Genomic DNA, 24,769 nt, shown 5'->3' on the forward strand with positions numbered 1-24,769 from the left:
TTATTTGTTAGTATTGAAGGAGGCATCCTCATCTGGCTTTTGAAAGTGATGAACTGTCTATATACCCGCTGAAGAACTGTTCATTTGTCTTTTTTCTATTACATTGCTTAAAAACAGTAATAAAACTTCCCTGTAGAAACAACAGCTGTTTCACCCACAGCATTTTCCTAAATATACCATTTCACAAAATCATCTCTGGTAACTACAAGTGTTAAAGAGTCTGAATCAGTCACCAAATTAGAAAGATTGGGGCAAAACCAAGACTCTCTTAAAATGGATGAACTCTTTATTGGGCATGTGATTTCTAGGTAATTCAGTATGATTTTGCCTTTTCAAAGAACCCTCCAGAACCAGGAGATAGGCATTACAGAAATAAGATGGGATTTTCATCCAGTCTCTTGATTCGGAAAAGCAGGGGGTTAAGAAAAGCCTCCTATAGTAACACTGTAAGCGGTAAGTGAAATTTGCAAGCAGGTCCTTTATAAAAACACAGCAGCATTCTAATAGAAAATCTTCGTTGGGCTTGAAGCATTAACATTTTATTTCATTCACAACCACATAAACAAAAAAAGCATCCTGGCATGCAAAGAAGCCCACATCTCTGATCCTTCCATGTTAAAGATCCTTCAGTATTTAAAGCGAAAACAAACTGTGCATGTTGTGGGCTTATCCTGAGGCATGGGGTAATATGCATTCAGACAATCTGGATAGGGATACAGATTTTATCTCAAGTTTCCAAGTCAAACCTATTTCTATTTATGACCCACACTTCAATTCATTTATAACTCTGGTTGCTGTGACAGTGGCACAGCACAGAGTAAACACGCAACCTGTTTGCATAAGCTTTGCAATTCATCTGAGAAGCTCAAAGCAGCCAAGAACATATCACTGGTAAACATTACATCACCTATACTGTAAAAGACAGACAGGAGAGTTACAATAAGAAAGTAGCAGTGAAATAGGTGCACCTGGAACAAGAGTTGTTTTCCCCACTTAAAAGCGAAAGCTTTTTTTTCACGGGTTTGTCTCCCTGTGACAAAAGAGAGAAATCAAGCCTGCACCCCTGTACAGGGAGAAGCTGCAAGATGGAGGGGGCACACTCGATGCTGCTGGAGTTCCCAAAGAAGTGACCAGGTTGGGAAGCTTTTCTTATTTTGTAACCAGTGGGTCTGACCCTGTTGATGCAGTAAAGGACCCGTGGTAACAAGAGTGACCATAACCCATGCTCTGGACTTCGGGCTTGGAATGGGAATCACTCCGCAGTCCTCCTCTTTCCTGGCATAGGCCCTCTTAAGTCCTACCTCTTCCCCTCTCCCCAGTACTTGCAGGACTTTACGGTAACAGATTTCTTGACAGGATGTAGGTAGTGACATTTTCCTCCTTCAGATATGGTAGAAGAAGTAAATGTATGCAGAGAAGTTATTCCAGGAATAAAGGCAGATGTCAGATTTGGGAGGCTTCCAAAAATAGGCCCAGGAAGGATTCAAAAGGAAAAAGCAGTTAGGAACAATGTACATATATCCCCTTCCCCTTTTGGTGATCCCTTGTTTAAGTCTATATATTAGGATTCAGGCGTGTTTTGAGAAGTACAGTCAGGCCTGAAACACTGCAAAGAATGCTGAGAAGCAGATGCCCTGGTACCCTACTGAAAATACTATGATACTGTTAGATTATTTACAAGGTATACTGGCCTCAATGGTGATCCAACAAGGCAGCCCTGCTGGCAAAACACTTAGCAAATGCTTAAATCCCAAAGGACACTGGCAGTGTAGAAACACATTTTCAGGGCAGCAACGAATCTGAAGAAACCTGTCTCCACTACCTCCCTCTGGTTAACTCTGATACTTTCTTCAGCTGGCATCTATTAAGTGGAGTACAGATTTTTTTTTTTTCTTTTTTTAAAGTAAGAAATGGTGACTGTTAACATCTATTTCCTAAGCTTCTGCAGGTGAGGGAGACCCTAGCTGCACAGAACTGGAAGACAAACACAGGAGCCATCTGAACAATTTGAGGCAAACCTCCCTACTACTGGCTCACAGACTGAAGGTACAGTAAGCAACCTATGCAACAAGCAAAGAGCAATTCAAGTTCTGCTATCCCAGGTAAAAAGGTAATAGCTATCCCTGGATTCAGGTGTGTTTAGGCTATAATCAGCTGGCATCAGCTGACTCTGCATCAGGTTTATAAACCCCAAGTAGCTGTAAAGGAGAGGTGTCAGCCTTAGTTTGTTATTTGGAGGTCCTAGTCTAGCACTAGTGGGCAAGAATGCATTGCTCTGCTGCAGCCAAAGCAAGCAGTTGTACTGCCTTCCAAAGGTAGCAGGATGAGACAGGAGTTGGCTGCGCAATACCGTGCTGCCTCCTCTTGGAGTTTGCTGCCCTTTGCCCCCCACCTCTGAGGAATCATGTGACTTGGTTAAAAATATAATTTATAGCGTGTCATTTGCTAATGCAGGTCCATCAGCTCCAGCAGAAACAGCAGCTTACAGTGCTGAGGGAGAAAGCAAAGCTAGAAGTTGAAGAAAGCCAGAGGTTTTTGACTGACCTGCTTCAGCACAATTTAGAGGTAAGTTATCATTTCAGATCCTGTGCTACTGCTTCTGGATTTAGCAAAATGTTCGTCCAAACCCCACTGGTCTTTTTTTTTCTTACTCAGAATCCCTTAATCAAAAGGAGTTTTTTAACTGATAAAAACTGTAGATCAGGGTATCTTTCTGGAAGGGCCCAGGTCTCCCAGGTAATGAAGTCCCTTAGGCTGTCATTTGGGTTGTTGATCTGCAATCACTTAGGTACTGCAGCTTTTGGTGTCTATGGCTGGTTTTGCTGTAAAATCAAGAGATGGGTTTTTAAGTCCTCAGGAGATAATTACTGTGATACTTCCTCAGACATGAGAGCCTAGTGAGATGCTAATCTTGACCAAAAAGTACCCTTTCAAAAAAAACAAACAAAAAAAAAGTAGCAAGCTGTTTATTTGTTGGTTGCCTTCCAGCCTCAGATTTTGAAGTCAGCTAGGAATTGATGGACTTCAGTGTATATTTGTTAGAATAGGAATTTAGCCCCACATGCATAAACACAAGCTCAAACCTCGTGCAATTCCAAGCTCTCGTTACATCGTTGAAAATATTTGCTTTGGAGGATACTTTAGCTCAATTAATATCTTCAGTATGTTTGAACAGCTCAGACAGAAGTGATCTCTGTATGTTTTTTTTAAAGCCCTTAGGATGAACACAGTACCCTGACTCCCATGAAAGCAGCTCTAAATACACAACAGTTTGTGAGCTGTTATACTACCATACTTCCATATGCCCACACAGTTATTTCACTGTGAGTAGTATCTAGCTCATTTGTTAATCCAAACCTTTAGGAATTATTGGCATATGAACAGCATTATCTACAACGAAGGACTTTCCCAAGAGGATGAGGGAAGAAGGCTTAAGTTCTGCCTTTCAAATAGATCATTCAGGTCTACAGACAATTTCTGTGTTTGCAGGAGTGCAGTAGCTCCAAAGGCAGTTATCCTTCAGTGCCAAGATTGGACCACACAGAGCAAATGTGGAGAGGATACCAATCAGAAGGTGACAATGCAGCTGGCAGGTACAGAAGGCAGTATATAACGAGGCACTCTGATGGTTTAGCCTGTGGTTCGACTATATGAATGACTTGGGGCACTAAAGCATTTGCACTGTGCTCTTTCTAAAATGGATGTTCATTTCAAGTCATTTAAGAAAAGCCTACATGGCCGTCACATTATCTTTAAGAGTATGGCCTAACCATTTTATTCAATCGCATCTCTGCTGTGAAGTATCAGTCTTTGCGATACAGTCTTTCTACTCCAATTTATGCACAAACCATAGTATAAACATCTTTCCAATGTTGTTGGAGATTTTGCATTTTTTAAAAGGTAGAAGCCCTTTGAAACTTGTGGGAAATATAATTTTCCTCATTTTGCTTTACCATTATATACCTTGGCATGAGTGAGAATATTGTATGTGCATGTTTTTATGTTCACTTAAAGTGGCATAGATTGAAGACTTGAGAATTGCTTCTAGATTCTTATGGGTACAATAACCAGAAAGGCACTTTTGCAAAGGTAAAAATTCCAGTATTGCATAAAAATTAGTACCATGCTAGTTTGAAAAAGATTCAGCCTCCAAGGAAGACTTTGCTATGAAAGCTAGAAATTGAAATAGTATCTCTGACTGCAATAAGAAAATACTTCCTTTCTTTCTTACCTTCAGTAATCAAGGGATGCATTCACTGAAACAATCTGCATTGAAGATGGAAAGAGATCACAGTCCAGTGGATCCCAAAATAGTGGGAGAAAGAAAACCTCTGGGAGGAAGGGGTTCATATTGCACAGTGCTTCAGGAAGGTGAACACTAAGTTAAAGGATTTGGTGGTATTGGGCAAACACCACTTTCTAGCATGGCATGAGAAACAGCTCAGCATCCGGGGGCTGGAACACGTAATCACAAATTTCACTAATTTGCTAACTGATTTTGAAGATTTTTACCTAAATACTTATATTCATTATGCATATTTAAACCATAGCAGTCCCCTTTTTTACTCCTGACCCTTCTACAGAAAATAATCTTGGGAGTTAGTTATAGGCCCCTTTTTTTCCTTTTTACCTGTTTACCATGATTTCACTTGAAGGGGAGGTTACTGCTCATAACTTGCTCCTGTAAGTGAACGGCTGTGGGTGACTCTCCTCAGGCTCCTGCTGAGGGCAGCGCGCGGGCTCAGCTGCCCAGTCTTTGCAAAGAAGCCTTGATTTCAGGAAAGGATGCTAACTCACATATTATGGGAACCGTTCTTGAGGTCTTTTTCCTTCTGTTACAGAGAAATATTTTACTTACAGTGACTTTAAATCTTCTCCTTAGGATCCCTGCCAGCAGAGCACGGGGAGCTGCTGCACGACCATGAAACCTCGAATCTGTTGCCACCTCCGGTGAATCTGCTCCATGGGGAGATCTGTGCAGGGGACGACTCTGGAGAGAGCAGCGAACAGGCCAGCTCCGACAGCCAGGTAACACCAGCACTTGTACTAGTGTGGGGGGTGTTTGGTTTTTGGGGGGATTTCTTGGCTTTTAGTCTCCATGTCAAACTTGTCACCCGGACGGCACTTCTCTGATAAAGCACAATGCTTTGCTCTGTCCCCAGTGGAGCGAAGTCGGCCGGCACTATGGAGGTTCCAGCACTTTCTGCCGTTTCAGCTTGGCCATGGTGGAGCAGTGTCTGAGGGGAGAAGAGCTGCGAGCTCGACACCAGGCCGCCCTCCTCAAGCTCCGCAAAAAAGCTCTCCAGGAGAAAGCCAAGGCTGAATTGGCCTGGCTGGGCCACCAGAAACGGTGAGGGGGAGACACAAGGGCAGGACACCACAGGCCTGCCCTGATAGGGACAGATCCTTCAGCAGGAGGTGAAGGTGCCACTGCCTGCTCAAAGGAAGAAAAACTGTCCTGGCTCAGGGGAAGGGAGCAAATGTAAAATCCTTCTCTTACAGAATAAGTGCAGGTAAAGCAGAAGGAGAGGAGTCTGCACAGTTTTATTCTCTCCAGAGCACAGTTGAGCTCCCTACTGCAGCCTCCTTCAGGTGTGGTGTGAGCCCATGCTCCGCGCTGACTGGGCTGGGGCACGGCCAGGGACGGTGTGAGACCCTTGGTGTGAGGTGTCCCTCAGCGCTGACTGGGCTGGGGTGCCCTCGGGGACGGTGTGAGACCCTTGGTGCGAGGTGTCCCTCAGCGCTGACTGGGCTGGGGCACCGCCAGGGACGGTGTGAGACCCTTGGTGCGAGGTGTCCCTCAGCGCTGACTGGGCTGGGGTGCTCTCGGGGATGGTGTGAGACCCTTGGTGCGAGGTGTCCCTCAGCGCTGACTGGGCTGGGGTGCCCTCGGGGACGGTGTGAGACCCTTGGTGCGAGGTGTCCCTCAGCGCTGACTGGGCTGGGGTGCCCTCGGGGACGGTGTGAGACCCTTGGTGTGAGGTGTCCCTCAGCGCTGACTGGGCTGGGGTGCCCTCGGGGACGGTGTGAGACCCTTGGTGTGAGGTGAACCTCAGCGCTGACTGGGCTGGGGCACCGCCAGGGACGGTGTGAGACCCTTGGTGCGAGGTGTCCCTCAGCGCTGACTGGGCTGGGGTGCCCTCGGGGACGGTGTGAGACCCTTGGTGCGAGGTGTCCCTCAGCGCTGACTGGGCTGGGGTGCCCTCGGGGACGGTGTGAGACCCTTGGTGTGAGGTGTCCCTCAGCGCTGACTGGGCTGGGGTGCCCTCGGGGACGGTGTGAGACCCTTGGTGTGAGGTGTCCCTCAGCGCTGACTGGGCTGGGGTGCTCTCGGGGATGGTGTGAGACCCTTGGTGCGAGGTGTCCCTCAGCGCTGACTGGGCTGGGGTGCCCTCGGGGACGGTGTGAGACCCTTGGTGCGAGGTGTCCCTCAGCGCTGACTGGGCTGGGGTGCTCTCGGGGATGGTGTGAGACCCTTGGTGCGAGGTGTCCCTCAGCGCTGACTGGGCTGGGGTGCCCTCGGGGATGGTGTGAGACCCTTGGTGCGAGGTGTCCCTCAGCGCTGACTGGGCTGGGGTGCCCTCGGGGACGGTGTGAGACCCTTGGTGTGAGGTGTCCCTCAGCGCTGACTGGGCTGGGGTGCCCTCGGGGACGGTGTGAGACCCTTGGTGTGAGGTGAACCTCAGCGCTGACTGGGCTGGGGCACCGCCAGGGACGGTGTGAGACCCTTGGTGCGAGGTGTCCCTCAGCGCTGACTGGGCTGGGGTGCCCTCGGGGACGGTGTGAGACCCTTGGTGCGAGGTGTCCCTCAGCGCTGACTGGGCTGGGGTGCCCTCGGGGACGGTGTGAGACCCTTGGTGTGAGGTGTCCCTCAGCGCTGACTGGGCTGGGGTGCCCTCGGGGACGGTGTGAGACCCTTGGTGTGAGGTGTCCCTCAGCGCTGACTGGGCTGGGGCACCGCCAGGGACGGTGTGAGACCCTTGGTGTGAGGTGTCCCTCAGCGCTGACTGGGCTGGGGCGCCCTCGGGGACGGTGTGAGACCCTTGGTGCGAGGTGTCCCTCAGCGCTGACTGGGCTGGGGCACCGCCAGGGACGGTGTGAGACCCTTGGTGCGAGGTGTCCCTCAGCGCTGACTGGGCTGGGGTGCCCTCGGGGACGGTGTGAGACCCTTGGTGCGAGGTGTCCCTCAGCGCTGACTGGGCTGGGGTGCTCTCGGGGATGGTGTGAGACCCTTGGTGTGAGGTGTCCCTCAGCGCTGACTGGGCTGGGGTGCCCTCGGGGATGGTGTGAGACCCTTGGTGCGAGGTGTCCCTCAGCGCTGACTGGGCTGGGGTGCCCTCGGGGACGGTGTGAGACCCTTGGTGCGAGGTGTCCCTCAGCGCTGACTGGGCTGGGGTGCCCTCGGGGACAGTGTGAGACCCTTGGTGCGAGGTGTCCCTCAGCGCTGACTGGGCTGGGGCATCATGAGGTACAGTATGAGCTCCACCTGGTGCATGGTGTCCCACACCGGTCAGTGCTGTGTATGGAGTGCTTGGGAAAGTCCTGCTGCCTCGGGAGAGGTCCAGGCAATATGGCCCCAGGTGAGATGTCCTCTAAGTCTAGCAGAACTTTCTGCAGAGCCCTTCCATAGCTACTGCTGGTTTTACAGCTGCTTTGAGAGGACCTTTGCTCCTATCCCTGGCGTTGTTTTCTGAAGACCATTAAATTAATGGCATTTAATTATCTGACTGTGATCCCCATCCTTCTATGGTCTCCAGCTGCCTGGAAAACCTGCGAGATTGTAAGGGAGCGTCTGCCATGGCCACAAAGCAGCGCAAAATCCTAACGGAGCTGAAACAGGAGCAGGTAATAGTGCAGCAAGAGGAGCTGGATTTCATCTTATAAACAGGGGGAGGTGCCTGGAGCTGCTGGAGCAAGTGGGGTTTGTTTTTTAAAAAATGTCATTGGTGTGACTTCACATGCATTATTCTGCTTTGCTTCCTATATTCAGTGAGGTGGGGGTTTTTGTGCCAAAGTCAGCAGTCTGTAAATCTTGGAGAAAACACCTTCCCCCCCCCCCCGCTACTCCAATGTTAGTGGATTTTTCTATTTGTGCCATAACAAACAGGTCATATAAAGTAGGTTTCCACTGATTTATGCAGATTTATGCTTCTGATGTTGAAATATATTAAATTAATCTGACAGCTAATTTTATAGTCTCAGTTCTCCTGTTACCGAGAGGAATGCTGGGCTCGTAATGATACTCGGTAGTCAGAAAATTTTTTCCTACTCCTTATGTAGTAAAAGTCTCTCCTTTATTTCAAGGAATTCCTATGCAAACCACAAGCATACTGTAGTTTTGAATGACCAGAAGGTAATTCGTTTCCAAAGGTCTCACCACCCAGACACCCCATCTCTCAGGCAGTGAAATATCCCCTTACCTGCCATTAGTTTTCACAGGTAACCCCCAGTCAGCATTAGTGAAAAATAAAACTGCAAAAATTTTCTTAAAAAAAAGGAACAAAACCTGCATATTGAATTTTCAGGATGTTTTGTGAGTAGTATTGCCTTATGTTAAGAAATACTATACACATTTTTAAGTAGGTCTCTTTTCTCTGTTATCTTAGCTCTCTTACGCTTTCTTTTTCTGCTTTGCGTAGGCAGAAATCCAACACCTGCAAAATATCTACAGGGCAGCCCATCAAGAAAGAAAGCTTTTATTAAAGCAGCAAAGAGAAATCTTAATGATGCGGCATTCTACAGCACAAATCCAGGAAAAGCTGCATAATATGGCTGGGAAGCAAGAGGTTATTAAGTCACAGTCAGTAGATGTCTCGGTAGGTTTTTTTGAGTGGGTAATACCTGAAGTCAGAGCTGACATTACAGCTAAGGAACCCAGGTGAAATCTCGTGTGTTACCTTTTCTTTTTAGCTTACAAGGAGCCCAGCAACTGAAGAAGCAATAAAGCTGAAGACAGTGAGACTTATTTCTAGCCCAAAGTTATATTCCTCTTCAGCAGAGTCTACAGCCCACCCAGAAAGGCTTGATCTGTCAGGGAATAGAGAAAGTTGTGTCCAGCTAAAGAATAAACAAAGCAAGAAATATGAGGGGTAAGTAAAACCCTTTCCACAGTGATAGCTGAAGATAAGAAACAATCCAGTGGAGAAGATGGAAGCAGTTATGTCTGAGATAATTGTGTGAGCTTTAAATGCTCCCAAGAGTGAGTTTTATAATGATGTTTTGAAAACCTCTGTGTTCAAGCAGTTGATGCGTCAAGATCACTACCTGTCATTCTGACCAGTATTGCCTCACTGTTTATTTGTGTCCTCCATATGCCCAGCCTACCATCTGGTATCCAGAATGGTAAGCCCCTCAGGGCAGGGACCAGCTTATTGCAAGGTATGTGAACAGCATCAAGTAAACTAAGGTGTCTGGATCCATAGCTGGGGATGCTTTCCATACCACTTACTAAATTCTTCAGGCAGAATACATTCATTGGCTTAATATATCAATAAGAAATAGTGTATTTATTTCAGATTTTTCCATTCTTTAAAAAGAAGTACCCTTCTGTGCAGGGGGGAAAAGTGTTTTAAGTGAAATCTTGAATTTTACCAGAAAGTTACAGGGAGTTACATTGTGATCTCAGTACATCTGTATGTCACAAATATTAACTCCTTCAGTAGAACTAGCTAAATCTGAGCCTTAATCCTGAAATTTGGAGAGTCTGTTTATATATCTCTGTGTCTCTGGACACATATATGTAATCACATAGTACTGTGATTTGGATTTATCTCTAGAAGTTGGACAAGTCTGTTTCATGCTGAAAGAAGCCATGTTGGTCTGCCATCAAAAGCTTATTGCATGGGGAAGGGGCTGCACTGGGTAATAAACTATTTAATCCTGTGTGCAAAAAGTAGTGTAGGATTTGTTCCCTACACTAGGGAATGAAGCAGTTGTGCTTTCATTAGAATGGCTCTATGCTCTTGCATTCAGTGTCACAATCCTCTGTGCTTTAAAAAAGGAAGTCCTTGCAGGCTTTGTATATTAATTTTAAACTCTGTGGGTTTGTGCAAGCAGGTAAACGTATTTCATTGTGATTATTTACACTATAAAATGTTAAGCAGTGTTATCGAAGTCTGTGGGACTGGGGCCTGTCACTGCAATGTTAGGAACAACTGTAGCTTTGACATCAGACCGAAGTAAGACAATTTACATAGCATTAATAACCAGGATATTTTTTTTTTAATGATTTCACACAACTGCTAACAATAGTTCACATTTTCGTGGTGGCTTTTAACTACAAACTCAAAACACTTGCAACTATATATTAATTAGACTTCAAAATACCCATACAGAATGAGTAGAAATGTATTGATTTAATTGGTGGAATTCACTCCTTTGTCATCCTCTGGCTCTAAGCCTATGTATCACTTAATCCCTCAGAGCAGGTTAGTGTTTCACTTAGGATTTAACCACAGAAGGCTTTTGTACTACACAGGGCTCAATTTTATGCTTAAACTCAAGCATAGAGGTGTCATGTGAAATGTCCAGTCAGAGGTAATTCAGGAGTTCAGTCAGACTGTTCTAAAAGCGCTGTATCCCCAGCATCCCTGTTTGCTTCCCACTGAGCTGGCGGAGCTGAGCAGTGCAGATGAGCACCCAGCAGTATCCACACTTCTCAGAACAGCAGTCTTCCAAAGCAGGCTCAGATGAACAAAAATCTAGTTTGTTTCAGGAAAAAAAAATATGCAGTTAAAGACAAATATATCTATATGAATTAAAAAAAAAAAACCAACACCTTTCATTCAGTGTTACCCAGCCTGTTAGCAGACTGGTGAGTCAGGTTTGTGCATTTACTTAAGTCCCCACAGGGAAAGGCTTTCAAATAAATCCCTGCATGGAGCTGATCTATAATTCATGGTGTTATTGATTACAAGTCACAGAAATCTTTAAAAGGTTTCTTGGCTGTGCTTTCACTTCTTATTACTGACAAGCCTGCTCATAGGAGAACAGTGAATATTAGCGTCAGTCTAGAGCAGACGGGGAGGGCCTGGTGGAACTTGCAATGCACCCAAACTCTGGCTGCTGTGTGATTGTGTACAGATCTCTGTCCTACATAAGAGTGCAGGGTGGTAATTGTGCTATCTATCCACCAGTGCAGGTATGTTCATGTTTTATACTGATCAGGAAGATGGTTAATAAGCAGGGCTGTAAGGGGATGGAAAGGGTTGGGAAATACTTATAAAAATGAAAGCAAACTGAAATAATAAATAAATTGCCAACATGCAGAAAAAGCTGCTGGTTTGAGGTTTTGTTAATGGATGTTAAATACTAGAAACAAGGAATACAGAAACTTGTAATTATTATAAATGGAAAAGCTTTTAGCTAAGAATTGGGAATACATCTTCTGAACTGGGATACTTATTTTTAAGTCCTTAAACATTAGTGGTGTTGAATGCTATATAGGCCTGCTTTTTTCACATTTAAAAAAAATTGAATAGGGAATTAGCTTCTAGACGTTGTCATATTGTTAATTTTAATCTATGCAAGAACATATTTAACTTTATAAACTGTTACTATAGTAAACAAACAAACCAAAAATTAAACAAACAAAAACTCCAAAAAGCCCACATGTAGATCGCTGCTTTTTCTGGACAGAATAACTTACTCAGCTGTGTATTCTAGAACTTGTACCGCTAATGGAAAAGCCTGTGAGTATGAATTGTGTTGCCTTGTGCTCTTGCAGTAAGGACACTGTTTAGAAAATTCGAAGTCACCATTGCAATCTGTATCTAATGTCCCAAATGTCCATAAGGTTGCAATGCTGTATTTAAAGTGGAAAATTAAATGAGATCTGTTGGAAACTGATACAGTATCATTGATTGGAAATGGATGAGGCATACAGGTTCAGAGTTTGACCCTGGATTTGCCTTTTCAGTGCTGATGATTTCTTCAGTCTCCTCCTATTCTTGTCTATGAAGATTAGTAACCTGACTATATAAAATACAGTATCAAGTGAGAGGGAGGGGAATGGAGAAATAAATACATGATTTGGCGTGCTTCTGGCTTTACTAATTTGCTGGTTTATAAACCTATGTGCATGTGAGCACTCTACAGGTACTATCAAGCACTACCAGAAGCGTTTAATTCATACCTTTATTGACTTCATATAGATTTGTGATGATTAACTTGGGAACATGAAAACAACTCCCAATCATTAATTCCTTGTCTAACTGTTTACAGCTTTTCTACTGAGAACAAGAAAACACCGGTACAGTACCAGAAACAGGCAGAGGAGTCCCCAAGTTCGGAGCAGTCCCTTGCTGTGCAAGGTCCTGATGCGTCTGAGATGGTGGCCGAGAAAATGTGTGGTGCTAGTAGTCAAACCACAGGCTGGGTCTTTATGATTAAAGATTGCAGAAACACAGGTACCCAATAAAGACGATGTCTGTAGCAAACCATGTTTATGACCACTTAGTCAAACTGAATGACTTAAGGCAAAAGTTGAAGTCTCAGCTGTTCTTTGGAGCAGTTCAAATGATCTTTTGGAAGAGGACTGTCAAGCTAATTAGCCCGTGAGAGAGAACTTGCAATGTTGATATGTTCCTTGGTTACCTTCAGCGTGGGTTTTGGTACCAGGATCTGTTCAGGATTAGCAAGAAGAAGGTGTAACAAAGGTGTAAGTTGTTTTGTTGACGTAGCAGCTATGCATAGATGAAGAGAGAAAGAGCACAGATATTTCTGGAAGTGAGCTTTCAAGTTGCTACTGTGTAACTGGATGGTAGGTAAGGTAATGATTAGATAAATAAGGTCATTGGTCCTTTCAGCTTCCGTTGGTGTGAGAAGGAATGTGTAGGGCAAAACTAAGTTACTCAAACTATAAATATCTTTAAATAAGCCTTTTTGACTGAGCTAAACAAAAAGCTATAGTCAAGTTATTCATGGAAAAAAATGCAGCATTGGAAACTTGTAACTTGTTGTACCTTTCAGAGTTTAATGCTCAGGATCATGTTTTATTACCTCTGGAACATGCAAATTCAGCTAGAATGGATGAACCTATACCCACACCCATTACAAGAGAAGGCAGAAAGTGTGCATTTCTGGTAAGGATCACTTCTGGAATTCCATTTCTGCCTAAAGAAATGGTGCCCCAGGTTGTATTTGCCTTAAGATGGAACCAGCACAAGACTCATTTGGCAGTTATGAACATCAAGTAGAAATCAGTCTTGTGTGTTAGTTATGTGCATTTTACCTAAAGAGTAAGTTTTGACATGGGCTGGTTTACCACAACTTTCCTGCCCCTTCCATTTTGTCTATGTTGTTAACTGGTGACAATGTGTTTAACCCATCTCCTGTGGGTAAGTGCTGTGCTGCTCCAGGAGAAACTAAACCTGTCCTGGAGCAGTAAAATATTATTTGTCCATAGCAGCTGCAGAGGCTAGTCCCTTTCCTATTTCCTACATCAGTGACACAGCCCCAACATGGGTATATATGCACTGGCGTCCATGTGTGCTTATGTATATCTTAGTGTGAACATGTAGATTTAATCTCTGATCTCTTAACTATTCTTTCTGCCAGCAAAGTCCTTTTCCCTTAAGACATTAACTCTGTCTCTTCATATTTACATTCTAGGAATCTGTTCTGGAGGGAAAGGCACTTATTTCAAACCCAAAGATAGATCCTAAAGACAATGAAGATATTAATCCATGCGACAGCAAGTTCACAGTGAAAGGCTTGGAGATGCTTTCTACTTTGTGTAACTTATGCCTGGTTCAGGCAGAAAATACTCTTCAAGGAACTGGTAAATCATATTTAATGCTATTATGTCCAATCTGTTTCAACCACTTCAATCAAACTTTAATCCAGACAGAAAGAGAGACAATCTTCTCATTTATTACCTAAGTGTCTTGCTCACTATACCCAATATATAAATCACTGCCAGGAAAGATGGTGGAGATCTCTCAAAGGTTTATTATGAGATATGATTATACTGCTTCCTCAGAACAAAATCATAACTTATTCTGATTGTGTCATTAACAATTTACTCTCTTTTGAGGCATTTTTTAAATAATTTAAGGGTGTTCTTTTTAAAAGAACATAGATCAGTTGAAGATAGACTTCAACAGGACATGCTGGAGTTATTTTTGTTTCCAGGTTTTATCCTCAGTTCATATTTCTTGCTCTCAGTAGGACATATAAAAAATAAAACTGGCTGTTTATATATGAGCCAGTTTTATCATTTACATAGTTCTGAGTATGCATAATCTCTGTATTACAAAATATTGCCACAATATGTAAATATTTATATTTGTGTTGCCCTTCTAATGAACTATCTTTCTGCATTTATTCCTAGATACCATAGTGAGGGAGACTATAGATTTGTGTAACTACAACTTAACCAGTGGTCTTGGTGATAGAAGTTTGGCATGGGCTGCACCTTAACTAGATTCTCAAGCCTAGCTTTGAGCATGTGGATGTCAAATTGTCTGAAATAAATCCTGTCCTTCAGGCAAAGAGAAATTTTTCCATGGACTTCAGTGGACCACAATTTCACCATTAGCATTTTGACTTCATTTTTTTATATTTGGCGAGGAGTCTTGTGCTCTTTCATAACTTAGAGTGTCAGAGCATAGGCACTGCCATAAAATCTAGTAGCAAGCCTTAGATCCGTGTAGTCATGGCTACTTTGTGGGACTGAGATTAAAAAAAAAACCACCTGTATTTGCCTTCTGTGCTGAATAATCTGTGTATTTCAGGTGATGCTACATCATCCTTAGAAGATCTAGAGAAAGAGTCTCTGATAGTGGAGAAAGCACACAAGGAGCAGAGAAGTCATAAAACTCTAAGAGAAGAGCAGGACCCCTGCAATCTGTTTCAGGCCTGTGGCAAGCTTATAATTTTTCTGAACTGGGTTTTTCTCATAAATTTTTCAACAGAAGAAATCCTCAGTATTGGCTGTCATGGAGATACTGTGCTTGGAACTCAGCTTGCAGGCAGAGAAGCTGAAGTTGTATTGAGGTTTTGTTGTACCATGTTAAAATATTACCCTTAAGTCTGGGGGAAGTGCAGTAGCAATTCACTGTATATTCAGTGATTTTTTTTTTTTTTTTTTTTTTTTTTTTAATCACACACTCTGCAGGCTGGGAAAAGGAAGAAAGCTCTTTCTGATGATGATGAAGATGAGGAAAGAAGATCAACACTGATTTCAAATGAAGCTACATTAGTGAAAACCTGGTTAAGAAAAGAAAGGTCATCAGAAGAACAGAGGTACTGTATCTGTCAAGGCTGAAACCTTCAGTTCTATCTCCTGATTCTCTTTCTGACATGTCAAACCTTGCCTTGCTTGTTTTATGCCCGTGGTTGCGGTCCTCTTGTGGAAAGAGGAGACAGACCTGAATTATGTTAGTCTGGGATTTTTTTGTCTTGTATAGCTTAAAAGAACCCAAACAAACAATAACCCCCCCCCCCCCCCCAAAAAAAAAAACCCCAACCAAACAAACAAAAAAACCCACCCCAAACCAAAAAACTCCTTTTATAAAAGTTTGACAATACTTGTCACGTTCATCAAACATTGCCTGCCAAGTTTTCTTAGGCAATCTAGTTCTTTGGAGTCAGTTGAAGGGGTGTTGAAATCTGGATGGGGGGGGGGGGGGGGGGGGAATTGTCTTCAGAAGGCTTTGGGCTAGACAGAAAGCATCTGAAGTAACAGTTAAAACACTTTGCATTATGCTGTCTGTAGGTAGCGAATACACCCAAAGAAATTTAATGTTCTAGTCAACATTCTTGAAGGACAGTGCATACCATATGCTTCATAATTTCAGTTTAACCCAACTATAATGTTGTATTTTCAGATTCAGCACAGACTCTGAGGGAAAACTGGAAATCACACATATAGATGAAAAAGCACATACTGAAATGCCTTTGTCAGAAGGTAAGAAATACCTTTTCCCAGTAGGGTTTTTGTAGTTATTTAACATACAGTCTGCATAATGGCTCTTCCTGGAGTTTGTCCATAGAGGATAATAGCCTACTACTTGTACCAGGCAGTAAAGCCACTTATTGGGCTAAAATAATAGAGATCTTAATGAAAATCCCGCATTCAAGCTCTTCTGATCAGCTACATTGGACGCTGTTGTATTTGCTTGTTTGCTACTTTACTGAGTTCCTCATCTTTATTTGATAAATCTGATTTTTTTTCATTTTTTGTACAATGATATTAAAAATAGTCCCAATCTTTACTGTGTATTTAATGCTACTGTCTTCTGAATGCAATTTACAGCTGAGGATTACTGGATTTGAATCTTAAGTTACCTGTTAGCAATCTCTTCTATAAAATATTTTTTTCTGAAATGCTGATTTTTTTTTTAAAAAAAAAATTTCTTTTAAATGTTCCAGTTAAAGAAGTGGAAGTGCCTGTCCCTTATGAGATCTATCAGGTGGATGGTAGTCAGTGTTTGAAGCATATGGACCATATTTCTCATGAAGCTTTTTATGAAGAACTAAATTTTAAAGCATTTTCCGAAGGATTAGCTTCCACTGAATCATCGTCCAAGTCAAACAAAATCTCTCTGAGATGTGAAAGTGCCAAATCAGACTCTTCACTCCCAGAATTTCAGAAAGTGTCTGCATTTTGGATTGACATCTTGGAAAGCTCCATTTCAGACTCTGAATTAGAGCTGAAAAATGGAGAGGACACAGATGTCAATATCCCAGAAGAGTTTGTCTATGACAATGGTGATGCATTTCCTAATGTTTCAAAAGAGATGCTAATAGCAATAAGTAATGGAAAGGAAACATTACCTAGTGACAAACACTATGAACATGAAGTGCCCAAAGATGACAGCACTGAGACTTCATCACACTCCCAGAAATACCCTGGAGATGTTTCAGATCATGGCTGCACTGATAATTTGCTTGCTTTCATTCCATCAGACAAAGCAAATGCATTCAAAACAAAGTCGGCAGATTCCTCCCAATCTGATAACCCTGCCAAGGGAACGGATAAGCCACATCTGGATGCCTCAGAAAACCACAGTAGAAACAAAACCTGTTTTCAGGAGATCACAAAACAGGGTAAAGATGCAGTTGCCAGTTCTTCATGCAGTAATGATATTTACTCACCCAAGATCTATGAACAGCAGAAACCTAGTTCTACAACTAGCAGAGTGAAAAAGGATGGTGGAATTAACAGTTTATTTGTGGATCAAAATAGAGACCTAATGGGGTTTCCGCTGACAGGTTCTTTGAAATATCTAGATTTGGCTACTGACCAGCTTGGGAACACTGTCTCCTTTCCACCTGACAAAGATACTACAAATAACAAACTATTAGCATGCCTAACTTCAAGAAACTTCTCAGTTTCAGGAGGCAAAAAGAATCATGCACAGCTTCTGAACAAGAGACTCGCATCCAACAAATTCAGTGAGATTGTATCTCTGTCCACATCCATGCCAGGAATTTCTGAGGAAGTCCATACAGAAACCAATTCATTTGAGCCTTTGCAAAGGGTGGCCACAGGAAATCAAAATAACTCAACAACTGAAAGGCAAGCCATAAAGGAAGCAAGGAGGGGACTGTTTTCTTCTGTCTCCTCAAAAAAGCAATTGTTTCAATCTGAGAACTGCTCTTCCAAAGGTGAAGATGATACAATTTTTATTAGTGATGAGGGTCTCCCTCCAACTGATGAGGATACCTTGTCAGAAATACTGTCTCCTGTTGATGAAGTATTGTCCTATGGAAGTGCTGACTTGCCATCCTCTAATAAAAAGGATTTGTCATTTCCAAGTGAAGATCTTCCTCCTCCCCCTTTAGGTGCAGATGCAATGAAAAATGATGATTCTACCTTCAGTATGGATGATTTCCCATCTCCACCAGAACAAATGACAGTCTCAGAGACTAGACAGTGTATGGATGAAGATGTATCACTGAAAATGGATGCATTACCCCCATTACCTGATAACTCTGTGCCTGAAGAATTTCCCCTGCTCAATCAAGAGACAACTGATGCTGTTTCAACTCAGGATGGTAGTCTCTCAGAACAACCTTTAGTTAAAGATATTTCCAGTGCAAAGGAGGGCTTATTAGAATACCAACAAGGAGAACATGAGACACCTTTGCAGCATTTGGAATTTCTGCCTGTGTCAAATCCTATTTCTTCTGGTCAGGCCAGTAAAAGTCCTGACTTCACGATGAAACAATGCAAACCATACTTAACACTGCCCAAAGCTGAGGAGGACAGTGATGACCCATTATTATCATTTGAAATTGGGGACAGAGTGTTAGTAAAACAGACCCAACCTGGAACCCTAATGTTCAAAGGACGGACTTATTTTGATAGTGGCCATTGGGCTGGTGTTGCACTTGACAAAGCTGAAGGTGATAATGCTGGAACTTACAAAGGGGTGAAGTATTTTGAGTGTGCTCAGCAGTGTGGTATCTTTGTCAGACCTGATGAGATTTCACACCTGTTGGGGACTAATGAAAATGGTTCCAATTACACTGGGGATGAAGACTCTGACTCCTATGATGATGAATCCTTCAAAGGAGACTGCAAATACTCTGATGAGCAGGGAGGAGGGCTTACAAAGCAGAAATCAGAAGACAAAAACAGTGCAGGTGGATCAGAAATGAAAGAAAACCAGTCTAGGTTACACATGGCCTTGCTGTCTGGAAAAGGGCAAAAGCTTCCACATTCTGACTGGTGTAAGTGTAATGAATTCCTCTGTCAAAATAACTTAACATGCTTGGGATCAGATAAAGAAAAACCAGGACTGACACAAATAAAACAAAGGATGCTTGCAGATGTGCTTCCAATGAAAAGTCAGACTGGTAACACAGATGAGGTAAACACAAGCAGAAATATTTGTTGCGTGGTAGAGGATCAGAAAAGAAATAAACTTGCTGATGATATTGCAAGTGAACTCAGTAAAAAACTTCTGTTTGACACTTTAATTGCATTTTCTGAAACAGCTCAACACAAATATAAAAGTGCCTTTGAAAAAGATGTGATGAATAATGGCAAAGGCCTAAGACAAGAAGACAATCAGAAAGAGTTTCTACTCAAAGAAAATTCAGCTGCTATCTTATCTGAACAATCAGCAAAGGTTTCTGATGTTTTACTGTGTGATTTTGATATGCTTAGCATTCATGGTTGTCACACAGTAGCAGAAAGAATTGTAACTAAATTTGTAGATGATGCAGTTAAAGAATATAAGAAGATAAAAAGAAAACATGGATCAAAAGCAGACAAGATATTTCATTCATCTTTGGAGACTTCTCCAACCACTTTGCCAGTAAGTACAGTGAGAAAGTTTTTGTCTGAAGTGTTGGACCTAAAACTGGGTCTACACAGGCAAGCATTTGTGTTGTCCAGTTGTTTTTCATCACCCATAAAAATTATATCATGTCAACATTTGGAACGAGATTGCTCACTTAATCTGACCCATTCCTCATTTAAGGAATTATCCTGTAGCCAGTGGACAGCATGTGTATGGGGGGACAAGGATGAGCAGAACATGGGGATAATGACTACAGCTAGTCCAAACAAAGCAAATGGAACTTTTTTTGTTGGAATTTGTCAGTTAGTCAAAACTGATAAATCTGCACAAACTTCAATTTTTTTTATTAATTTCAGGGCAAACCTGGACACCTGTCAGCTCATCTGCCTGATTCCTTTGCAGCTCCTGGCTGTGAGACCTTCAGCTTTCTAATTCTGTCTTAGCTCTGCAGGCAGCTTCTAGTAAAGTCAAGACTCAGAGCTGCCGGACTCTCACTTTTCTTTCAGCCCCCTGGGAGACTGGAACCCCAAATGAAATGGGAGCTTTTGGTGCCTGCTGCTTCCAATCCCACAGTGTCTAGTTTTTACTTCTGAAATAGTCCATCAGGAAGTACTACCACAGAAAGTTTTAAAAAAGAAAAGTTTTGCTTTGGGGGCTTGGGGACAGCAGTCCCAACTTAGAACAAAAATGTTTCAAAATGTCAAAAATTTTCATAGAACTCCAAATTCAGAATTCTTTCTAACTCTGAATTCTGCCAAATATAGTTAATGATTTTTTTATGAGATATCAGTAAGTCTTTCTTTGAGCCCATGAGCAAGAAGATGGTTTTAAGTGTAACCCTACTCAGCTGCTAATAATCTCAATATTACCTGCTAATACCTCAAAAAAATGTGGAAAAATATGTAGTATGTCACCTGGCTTTTCTTTTTCTCTCTACTGAAGTTCCTTATAGAAATCCTTGATGCTGGTGTTTTTGGAAGCTCTGAAGACTTTGATCAGCCTAATTCTGACCAGCATATGCTGGTGGGACAAACACAAAAGCAATACTTGTACAAATCAGATCAGTGGCACTCAGCTCCTTGGAAGAAAAGTGTGGAAGTTTCTCTTGTGATACCACATAACAGTTCATACGTTAAGAAACTGTCTGCATATGCTGTAGAAGAATTATGGACCCCAGAAAACATGTATTCAAATTTCAGGAGAATCAATGTGCCAAAGCACTTCGAATGTAACAATCTCCCAGGGAACGATTTGGAAACAGAAAGCAAGAGGATGTATAATCAGGTATTTGTAAAGTGCTAACTGTTATTACACTTTTCTAGTGTTCTGTAGGCTGACTCATATTAGCTAGTACTTAATATTATTCTAACTGCTAACATTAAATATAGCGAAAGGAACACCGAAAGAGGTATTGCAAAATACCGCTTCTGGTAATCTATTGCAAAATAATTCTACTAGAATAGATGTCCTTGCTGTGATACAAGCCTTTTCCTAGAGCTCTTCAATCATAAGACCCTGGACACCTAGCCCGGTGTCTGTTTTGCGTCTGTTCAGAAAAAGCCAAGCTTCTTGGAAAGCTGCAGTCTAGAGAATCCAAGTCTCCTGCCTTGGATGTCCTGCTGAGTTTGGAGAGATCGTCATGTTCCTCAGCATCCCGAAACTATTGAGTTTTGTGGACCTCTCTACACCAGGAGATTAAAGGATCCCACAGGGCCTTTTGTATAAGACTTCTGTACTTAGTGTTCACGCACTACTGTCCAGTATCTTCTGCTGTACAGGTTTACATGCTCTCTAGGCAATGGTCATCATGATATCAGCTATAGGAACATCAGGTATGCAGGTGTTCCTGCACTGAGATGCAAATCTCTACTGTCACCAGCCTAACATCCTTCAGAAGTGCTAAGAAAACTTTTGAAAGAGTATCAGTGAGAGATTCTGTTTGTGTTGGTACTGTGGTTTTCTTGTTACAGGTTATATTTGATTTGACCCGTGAGTTGCTACGTGCAGAATATCAAGTGACTGCAAATCCAAATACATTTCCATGGATGAAAGAAAATTTGGGATCTTGCTGTTCCAGGCGTCTTTGCAGGAGAACAGATGTCAGTGAGGTCAAGGTACATTCTGGAAATGGAAAGTGTACAATAACAAGAGTCAGTGAAGAGAGCAGATATTGCAATGGCAAAAAGACAAAAATGTGAAATTTGGAAGGATTATGGCAGTGTAACTGAGGTGATTAGAGAAGAAAATAGCATTGCTCTGAAATGCTTGAATAAACATAGACTGAGCTGATTAGTCTAAATATTCCAAGCGTATGGAGTTCTGTAGAGGAATGGGAATTGGGCTTCTAAATCTCCCTGGTCATGACTATCTTGGGTGTAACCTCTAAAGTAATCTTACGTTTAAAATGTGTTGTAAATATTTGTTGGCCAGTATGGATCAACTGCTTCTAGATCAGTTCCCTAAAATTTGGAATGTTTCTGGATGTAAAGCTGGATCTTCATACTAGCACCTGTCACTCATTTGCAACCTTCACAGTGACAGAGTTCCTATGAGAAGAATTCTTTTTGGCCTTTCTTATTTTGTAGACGTTTGTTCAGGGTGAAATTATTAAAATAATGAACCTGGAAAAGAATGACTTAGAAATGAAAAGGAAATTCCTTAATATGACCAAGTATGGAAACTGTAAGAGAGACAGAGTGGACCTTATGCTGGTAAGCAGACTTCCAAATGGACATTTGTTTACTTTCTCTAGGTTTAAACTAGAAATTCTCATGCTTTTGTGAGAATCATGTTTACTTAAAATAACTTCAGAACTTCAAGTTATTGCCTTCCTTTTCAGTATACTTGCAATAATAATCCAGTATTTCCAGTTCTTGCAAGTGGTTTAAATAAATTAAATTAGCAATGCATATATAAAGTAGCTGGATTAGGTACAGTGTCTTAGTACCTTTCAGAACTGACCATGCTCTTATTCTTGAAGTAAACATGCATATATCCATGTTATTTCAGATTCAGGAGCTCCGCAAAGAAGAATCTTGGTGGACTTACTATGATGATGATGAATTAACTGTGAAGATGAAAATGACTGAAGACATATTTGATAGCTTGATCCTTGATACAATCAGAGTTCTTAATATGATTTATCTGAGAAAAGCCTGTGATTAAAAGTTTTCCCTAAAAGGCCCTAATGGAGGAATTTTAAGCTCTGATTTTTTTAGGCAAGAAATGCATCATTTAAGAATTTTAATTCTGAACTTGTACCCAATAACACTGTGGCCTTGGCCTAATTTGTATGTTCATGTTTACAATGAAAGGATGTAAGCAGAGACTTAATCAGATAGAGAAATATAACACAAAATATTCTCCTTGTGTTTTGTGCTTTGGGAATGCTCAGTAAGATCAATGGTCGTTTTAGACTGATGTCACACAGAATGTAAAGGGTGGAAATTTTATTCTTGTCTGTTGGGTTTTTTTTGGTCAAGATAGCACTTTATTCACTTATGCATTTTTAAGAGCACAACATGTTTTAAAATTGTATACAAGTCAATACAAACAGGGTTCAAAACCATTCTATGTGTAAATTATTTTATTCTCTGTTATCATGTTCAGGTTGTGAATGATAAGTGAATCATTTTGAAAATAACATTCAGAAAATCGTAGGTGACTCTCTTAAGAATGTAAATGTGCAGACAGAATTAAATCTAGAAATTGAATTGTGGACCTCTGTAGTTTGGAATAAACTCCCCTGTCTGGAACAAGTCTAAAACCTTTCCTGATGGGTACAGCAAAGTTAAAGGTGACTGTGTGCCTTTTTTTTTAAAAATTTTTTTAATATGCTGTGCAACTGCTTAAAAGTAGCCTGGAGATGGCTTCAGAGATGTGGCATATGGAATGATTGTGCCCTAGCAGGAGCTAGAGTCAGACATTCAGCTGTAATGTCTATAACTGTATGTAAATGAGACAAATACTGATGTAATGCACTTTAAATGGGATACTTTTCTATCAGTAACTCCAATTTCTGAAAACTAAATATGTGCATGTGAATTGCATGATAAATAACCTAACCACGAGCCCTTTGCATTCTTACAACATCTAAACATAGGGTGCTGAGTATGTACTTTAATTGGCAAAAGAGAGCAAATCAATAATCCTACTCTTTTGTATTGGCAAAATTGGAAAAAATCAAGATTTTTAACAAGGAAATAGAAGCATTCCCTGAGCATGGTAATTGTTCACTATGTATATTGCTGTGGTCCAACCTATTTTGCATTGAGAAGACCAATGATACTTTATTTTTTAGGGGTTTTTTTAAGTAAATACTGTGCAAATATTTCTTACTGGAATTCAGAAACTGTTCATTACAGTAGATCTGATTTATTCAAATCCCATTCATTCGGGGTGTCTTTCAAATAAAAAGAAAAGCAGGACAATCAAGTATAAACTATATATAAACTTATATTTTAAATAACAATATTTACAATCTGCTTTTGGTTGGAAAAATAGAAATACATTTAATGTTTCTATTTTTAAATACTGATGGCTTAACTGTTTTCATACTGAATTGTTTGTTTTCTGAATAAACAAAATAAACCCCCTGTATCTCATTTTTATTCCTTTTACTGAAATTGATTAGAGTTGCAGATTATACTGGACACACTGCTGTTCTCATTAGCGAATGGGAGTAGTTTTGCAGACAGCTCCTGGTGATGTTAAAAAGCCCTATCCTGCTAGTTGCCATATGAACAGAAATAAAAAGGCAACTTCTGCCCCAAGTGCATTAACTGTTGATCTTATCCTATAAACTATTTTCATGTCCCTAGTGGTACATATTCTTAAGTCTCTGACTTTGATCCTCATTGATTAATTAATCCAAATAAGTTATTTGTTCTAAGATTAATGTTTTCTTGTTGTCAGTTTATAGTAGAATTTAACTCAATTTTTTTTCCCTGGACTTATAGACAAATTGTTGGATACAATGATAAATCTATATATTGAAGCACTACAGTTTTTCAGTTTATTGTCACCATGGTTTTGCAGCAGCAGCAGGTTTCTTGTGTTCAGAATGAAAGCTATTAAAAATATCACTTACGAATAGTGATAGTGAATGAATAGTTGAAGGACTCATTTTATTCAGACTGGTGCCTTATGTTATGCTATATGTTACACCTGAGGAAGATAACCATTATATTTGCAATTAGGTTTGTGAGTGAACCCTTGCAAGATGCTATATACAGAAGGACATAGCTGTAAAGTAACTACTGCTGATGAGAATAAAAAGTGTATACACAGAACATGTCAGACATATTTAATATCCCCCACCATTCTGTGTTCAAAACCTTAGATTCTGGCACCCAGATATATTGACCTGTTCAGTCAGTGGCAAGACTTCAATATCAAGATTACTCTCCTTCAAGGTCTAATATTTTGTTTGCCTTGGTTTTGATCAATATTAACCTCCTGGGTCAATAAATCTTGATACTAGCCTCAAGAGGAGTCATTATCTTTCATAGAAA

General features: G+C 41.4%; 1 protein-coding gene across 1 annotated transcript in view; it reads left to right on the top strand.

The window, feature by feature from the left end:
- CCDC187 (coiled-coil domain containing 187) overlaps window positions 1–24,365 on the top strand; it is a 37,051-nt gene extending 12,686 nt beyond the window's left edge. The window contains exons 7-26 of the mRNA XM_030000976.2: window positions 1,940–2,046; window positions 2,455–2,565; window positions 3,490–3,593; window positions 4,238–4,371; window positions 4,883–5,028; window positions 5,163–5,350; window positions 7,758–7,845; window positions 8,640–8,816; window positions 8,911–9,089; window positions 12,223–12,407; window positions 12,970–13,082; window positions 13,612–13,780; window positions 14,736–14,857; window positions 15,119–15,246; window positions 15,831–15,910; window positions 16,375–19,271; window positions 20,199–20,540; window positions 21,227–21,370; window positions 21,842–21,967; window positions 22,266–24,365. Coding sequence (XP_029856836.2) covers window positions 1,940–2,046; window positions 2,455–2,565; window positions 3,490–3,593; window positions 4,238–4,371; window positions 4,883–5,028; window positions 5,163–5,350; window positions 7,758–7,845; window positions 8,640–8,816; window positions 8,911–9,089; window positions 12,223–12,407; window positions 12,970–13,082; window positions 13,612–13,780; window positions 14,736–14,857; window positions 15,119–15,246; window positions 15,831–15,910; window positions 16,375–19,271; window positions 20,199–20,540; window positions 21,227–21,370; window positions 21,842–21,967; window positions 22,266–22,421 — 5,696 coding nt within the window. The 3' untranslated portion in view covers window positions 22,422–24,365. The remainder of the gene's footprint in view (window positions 1–1,939; window positions 2,047–2,454; window positions 2,566–3,489; window positions 3,594–4,237; window positions 4,372–4,882; window positions 5,029–5,162; window positions 5,351–7,757; window positions 7,846–8,639; window positions 8,817–8,910; window positions 9,090–12,222; window positions 12,408–12,969; window positions 13,083–13,611; window positions 13,781–14,735; window positions 14,858–15,118; window positions 15,247–15,830; window positions 15,911–16,374; window positions 19,272–20,198; window positions 20,541–21,226; window positions 21,371–21,841; window positions 21,968–22,265) is intronic.
- The last annotated feature ends 404 nt before the right edge of the window (window positions 24,366–24,769 follow it).

Source organism: Aquila chrysaetos, chromosome 24 (genome assembly GCF_900496995.4).
Source record: "Aquila chrysaetos chrysaetos chromosome 24, bAquChr1.4, whole genome shotgun sequence".
In the NCBI taxonomy this organism is placed as follows: domain Eukaryota; kingdom Metazoa; phylum Chordata; class Aves; order Accipitriformes; family Accipitridae; genus Aquila; species Aquila chrysaetos.